This window comes from Lates calcarifer, linkage group LG3 (genome assembly GCF_001640805.2).
Source record: "Lates calcarifer isolate ASB-BC8 linkage group LG3, TLL_Latcal_v3, whole genome shotgun sequence".
Classification (NCBI taxonomy): domain Eukaryota; kingdom Metazoa; phylum Chordata; class Actinopteri; family Centropomidae; genus Lates; species Lates calcarifer.
The window spans coordinates 19,318,376-19,324,375 of record NC_066835.1 but is presented as its reverse complement, the minus strand read 5'-3'; the positions used below and the strand labels follow the sequence as shown (position 1 = coordinate 19,324,375).

The following is a 6,000-nucleotide window of genomic DNA, read 5'->3' as shown; positions in this document are numbered from 1 at the left end:
TCCACTACCCTCCAATCCCTCAGACACAGAAGTATTCACAGTAAAATGTAGAGCATCAAGAGTAAAAGTATGCACTATTTTACTGTTGTAGTTGTCAATGGTGGAGGTGCTTTTGAGTACTTTGTGTACAGTTAGGTAAGTTTAGTTCAGTGGTTCCCAATCTAGGGGTCAGGGCCCTCCAAAGGGTCACAAGATAAACCTGAAAGGTCGTGAAATTATGATATTTTTGGACTTTTCTTTGTTTTTTTGTGAAAATTTTGATTTAATTTTAAACTCAGACATCTGAAGCTGAAATACTAATTTAATCTGTTACACTTCATTTTATTTTATAACTTACTGAAAAGTAACTAGTATGTATATTTTTCTGGGTGAATGTAGTGGAGTAAAAAGTAGGTTATTTCTCTCTGAAAGTAAAGTGGAAGTCTAAAATAGTATAAAATAGAAACGTATGAATAGGCTATCTCACACTGTGCTTAAGTAAAGTATTTCAGTACATGTACTTAGTTACTTAGGAGGGTGGCAGAGAGGAGCTCACAGAGGAGGAGAAGGAGGAGGAGGAAGTGAGACAGCAGAGAGGGTGGAGGTAAAGCAGTGTCAGTGATGAGATGTTTTGTGGTATTGTTGATGTTATTGTGCCTCTGTGTGTGTGTGTGTGTGTGTGTGTGTGTGTGTGTGTGTGTGTGTGTGACAGTCGCATGGCCTTCACTTCCCACACGCTGCCACTTAAAGTAAATGAGCAGAGCAGAGGAGGGATGGAGGGATGGATGGACGGACAGACGGACGGAGAAAACAGTGGGATGATGATGATTGGGTGGAAAGAAGGAGGAAAGAAAAGAGCTACCCACAATCAACACACTTATTCTCTCCACTTCATTTCCTTCCATCCGCTCTCGAGCTCAGCCTGCTCCCTGCTCTCCAGTTCACGCTCTTGAGTAATTACGGCTCCTTTCTTTCAACTCCCTCTCTCTCCGCTGCCTCCTCAGAGCTGATGTAAGTGCTGAAGGGCCCTTCATTAGAGAGGAAGAAAGGAGTGTGGGAGAAAAGAGCTGAGTGTGTGTGTGTGTGTGTGTGTGTGAGCCCATAATGCTAATAAGCGCCTGATAGGCTACAGGCGATGTCCTCTTATAATTATAGTCTATGTAAATTTCACCCGGTCTCCATCTCCATCCATCCCCTCCCTGTGGGACAAAACACCTGTTGATCGGCCTCTCCTTCCGCTCCCCGTGTATGTATTAAACTGACGGATGGCGGCTCCCCTGGCTGCCTCGCTGTCGCAGTTTACAGGTAAACACGGCGCCTCTCATCACCCGCGGCGGTAACGGGGTCTCCACAGCAACGCCGTGACGCGCCAACCGGGAGCGAGCAGGGCGACAGAGTGGAGGCAGCGGCGGCGGCAGCTCCAGCTCCGGGCGGCGAGCGAGCGACGGGTCCTCATCGAAGATCGTCTAATGAGATGATGAGCCACTCGAATAAAAATAAGTGCACTTGAAATCGGCCTTAATTAAGAATTTCAAATTACATTTATTGCTAAATTTAAAAACAATGAACAGACTTATTTATTTATGAATAATAGTGTGTTGCAGTCCTACTTGAAAATATAAGAGATACCAGATATGTTTAGCTTTTACTTGCCACTGTGAGGCTATATATATACATACATACAGCCTTATTGCTGTATATATATATAAGTATGGATAAAGGCTACAACTATATATAAAAACACAACAACATAAGTCAATTCAATGAATTTAAACTTATTTACAAAGAAAACTCAGACCTAAAATGAGCTCATCTACCTGCTAAAAACCTGTCCCCCAAAACTTTCTGTGCAACGTGCGTAAGTGTTTCCATCCTGTGTGATGATTTCTGTAAACACGTATTATGTTAGAAATATGTAACAGGTAATAACAATAATCTCAGAGCCAGATGTTGACACCTTTTCAAGTTAAGGCCCTGAGATCAAGTAGGATCCACCTTTAGGCCTCTATCAAATCAATGGGTGTTGTATTAAAAAAAAATAAACAAACAACAACAAAACCCCCCTGAGGTTAGACATTACAGCTCCAATGAACTGTTGAAATGGCAGTTAAATATCATTATGTCTTTTCTTGTTCTGTAAAATGTAAGTGAGCATGAAAGTGTACTGGCACCTTTGCATGCTCCCTGATCCTCTACAAAAATCCTAAAATGCCCTTCCAGCTCTGGCTGGAATGAAAAGTAATCTTCCAAAAACATAGACGATCTTTGGCAACAAGTGGGCGTTGAGTTCCTCTCTCCCTCCCTCCCTCCGTAGGTCAGCGTGGGCGGCCCCGTGTGGCAGGAGGAGAGCGAAACACGACACCCCGACAGAGGAAGGAGGAGGGGGGGAAGGTTGAGAGAACACGAAGTGAGTGAGTGAGTGGAAAAAGAAAAAGTCTGTGCCGGAGAAAGAGAAGGGGGCAGAGAAAGAAGAACAGAGTTGGCTTTGGTACTTTTGTTCCGCCGCTGTTTTGACTGTCGGTGAGGATCATGATGATGAAGATGATGGTGGTGACGATGATGATGTGGAGGAGGAATCGACCATGCGACATCGTTGCAACAAACGGGATGAAAATTTAGACTCGTCGCATTCCGTTGCTCCAGCATCGGCCAACGGCAGCACGACTCCTCCAAACTTCGACCTGCGCCATTCAGATCCCGGGCAACTGGATTTCCCCCCACTCGAGAGAGTCGGGGCAACTTTTCGCATCAGAAGCCCCCCGTGCTTAAAGAAAAAAACAAATAACTCCAGCATAAAAGTTTTTATGAGCTAACGTCGATGAGTCGAGGTAAAAAGCAGAACCTCATGCGAAGTTAGCGGAGTTTTTTTCTCTTTTTAAACTTAAGAGCCGAGCTCGTAATCGAGGCAGGTTCTCTCTAACGAGCCTCTTGTGAGAACAACACCGGAGGAAGGAGTGGGGTGTCACTGCTAACTTGGCTAACGGCTAGCTAACTAACGTCTAAAGTTACCAGTCGACGGGGGAAAGTGACTGAAGCGGCGTACCGAAGACGGCGACAAAGATGAAAACCCCGGCAGACACGGGTGAGTCGACGGTCACACACACTAAAAAGACTTTTATTTAGTTTTTTCCGCTTGTACTTCAAAAGAAAACAACAGCGCCTGTAGCTTCGGTGGCTAACTGGTTAGCACGCTAACAAACTCCAGGGAAAGTGTGACAAAATTATGGCGCTAGAGTGGATCCCATTCGAGTCTCTTGTTGTTGTTTGAGCCATCCCAGGGAGTCGATACCACTCGGGACCGCTTTGTTTTTCATCTACAGCGAGTCAAGCCGAGCTTTAAGCCTGTTTTTAAACTTTAATTCAGAGATATTTAACTTTAAACGGACATCCGAAGCTACTGTGCAGTGCGGTTCGGAGTGAGTGAAGGCAACTGTAGAGTTAGCTTTAATTTCCCAGATCAGTGGTAAAGGAGTCAGGGTCAGGGCCAAAGTGCACTGACCGTGCACTGCAGTAGCTTTGTATTTGAGATTTAGTTGATGCCTCAGAACAAAAACGACTTAAATTTAGTGAGAATAAATTGACTGCAATGCACCCACACCAGTCCTGTGGCCCCTAATCTGAAGTGGAAAAACTAAGTGAATGAGTAAAGTGAGGTAACTACAAGCGATTTTATTTACATTATTTTGCAGGAAATGTCAAAGAAAACATGTTTGAAACTAGTAAAGCTGATAACTGCTGCTCGGAGTAGATTCAGTTTAATGTGTCTCCTGTCCAGCTTTTCATAGATATTTAATTCTAGGAGGTGACAGAAAGAGCAGATTTTTCTCTAGTCTGACTATTATATACCGAAGGTCTCAGCCAACACACTTTTCCATTTATCACTACATCACAGTCTGCAGTGAAAGGTGGTGGAGAGTGACTGCATGATTGGATTGGGAACTAAAAACTGTTGCATTTGATCAGTTCTCTGTTATGGTAATGGTTGGCTGAGATAGTTCAACTCTCCTGGATAACATGCTCATTCAAGTGTTGGTGTGAGACACATGTTTTGTCCCTTTTGTTTACACATTTTGCCTCCTGTAAGGCTTTTTTGTAAGTAAATCTGTTTGACCCATGACACCAACAAATATTGGAGCCAAGAGTATTGTTTTACCAGTGTAGTTAAAAGCTTTACTAACCTGCTTCAGGAATTTAAATAGATTTAAAGTCAGAAATCTGAACTTCCTGCTGTTTCAGATTCCACACATTTTTCAAAGATGATTTTGGTTTCATTGAAATTATTATGATTTTCCACCCATACGTTATGATTTCTCCTCCATTGTGCATTTAGGTGCTTTTAAACTTGGTTTAGTCAGGAGTGTTTTGTGGTAATCTTGGGCAGGCAAAGATCCAGTTCCCATAATGGATGTTAAAGAGGGGAATGCCACACCACACCACAACACAACATCATAATTAGAAATATGGCTCCTAGATCTCTGTGCTGCCTGAGATAACTTTTTATATCACAAAACAATTATGAGAAAACTTAAACACAAGCAGCTTTTGTCAAAGGTTCTGTAGCCACATGGATGGATAAATACAGTATCTCATACTGGAACTTGGAAACAGTTTAAATGACCGGATTCGACTGTCAGATTTTAGCTACTGTATTTTTTTGTTTTCAGTGCCGTTATGGGTAGCATAGCTTGAGAGCTGAGTGAAGCCCTATGATCCATGAAACATTCTTGTTTGATCTTGACCACAGAGCCCATCAAGCAGAAAATACTTAGCAGGCAATTTCTGTCACACACAGTCAAATAAAGGTTATGGAGAGGATCAGATCAGCAAGGGTAATCTGCACTTGTGTTCAAAAGCAGATAGCCTTGTTTTAAGGACAGCTCCCTTTGTTAGTTAATGAATACATTTCTGCTTTGGTCATGCTGGTAAGCTTACATTCAGCTTAAAGATGGCTTGGCTTTAAAATGAAACGGTTTTTCAGCAATTATTGTCTGATTCATACCAGCTTCCTTTAGTTTCTAGGGATTATTTTTTTTGTGCGAGTGAGTCACAGTTCCAAATGAAACTGTAGCTTGCACAGTGACATCAATATGAAGGAGGTCATTTTAGTTTGGTGAGAACTTCTTCCCCCTAAGGAGAGCTGTGCTGATACTTAAGAATGGCATTGGGTAACACTTATCTATATCCACAATACATTATGCACAGAACTACACAGGCCCTTTGTGTGTACTTCTTCTGGTGTTGGAGCCTGTTGACTAATATATATATATATATATATATATATAATATGGGTCAACCTCCACTCTCTTCCTATCAGGAAGTCAGCAGTCTGGCCCCACCAGCTCCAATTTTCCACTTGTGTTACTCCTTGTATCAACAACGCGCCACATGTAAGACGTCACAGCTGTAGACAGCCCGGGACAGCGAACCAGCACGCTATGTTAGACTGTGTGTGTGTGAGTGTGTTGTGCATGTTTGAGCACGTGTGAGCGTGTGTGTGGAGTGAAAGGAGCCATACATGAGCAATTAGCTGGTGTTAAGTCTGGTGAGGGCTGGGCTGCTGTTTATGACTTTGAATTTATATGTTTCTGAGTGTAAACATTTATGTGTGTGTGTGTGTGTGCTCGTGCACAAATGCATGCATGTGCCCACATGTCTGTCACTGTGCTGCTCTACCTGACACTGATGTGGTCACAACAAAGTGAGTGTTTGACTTTTACCAGCGAGACCAAATTGCCCTTGAGGAAGACCATTTGGTTGTGGGCAGTTGACTCAGCCTATTGTAATTACAGGAAGAGCAACTAGACGTCTTTATGCAGATTCAAATAGCTCTAATAACACTGGTTAGACCAAAGCTAATGAACCAGGGGCTTGTTTTGTTTGAAAAAAAATGACGCTGTTGGTTTCCTTTGGGAAAGCCTCTGTTGTGTTACTGTCTCACCGCTATACTGAATTATGCTGTTGGCACCAGCAGCAGAGACAGCACAATTACACAACAAGTTGAGGCCAAGTTGTTTGTCTTTG

The 6,000-nt window shown here is 42.9% G+C and overlaps 1 protein-coding gene across 1 annotated transcript in view; it reads left to right on the top strand.

Moving 5' to 3' along the window:
- The first annotated feature begins 1,589 nt into the window (after positions 1 to 1,589).
- Positions 1,590 to 6,000, top strand: part of erf (Ets2 repressor factor) — a 36,554-nt gene continuing 32,143 nt past the window's right edge. The window contains exon 1 of the mRNA XM_018674129.2: positions 1,590 to 3,061. Within this exon, the coding sequence (XP_018529645.1) occupies positions 3,040 to 3,061 (22 nt within the window). The 5' untranslated portion in view covers positions 1,590 to 3,039. The remainder of the gene's footprint in view (positions 3,062 to 6,000) is intronic.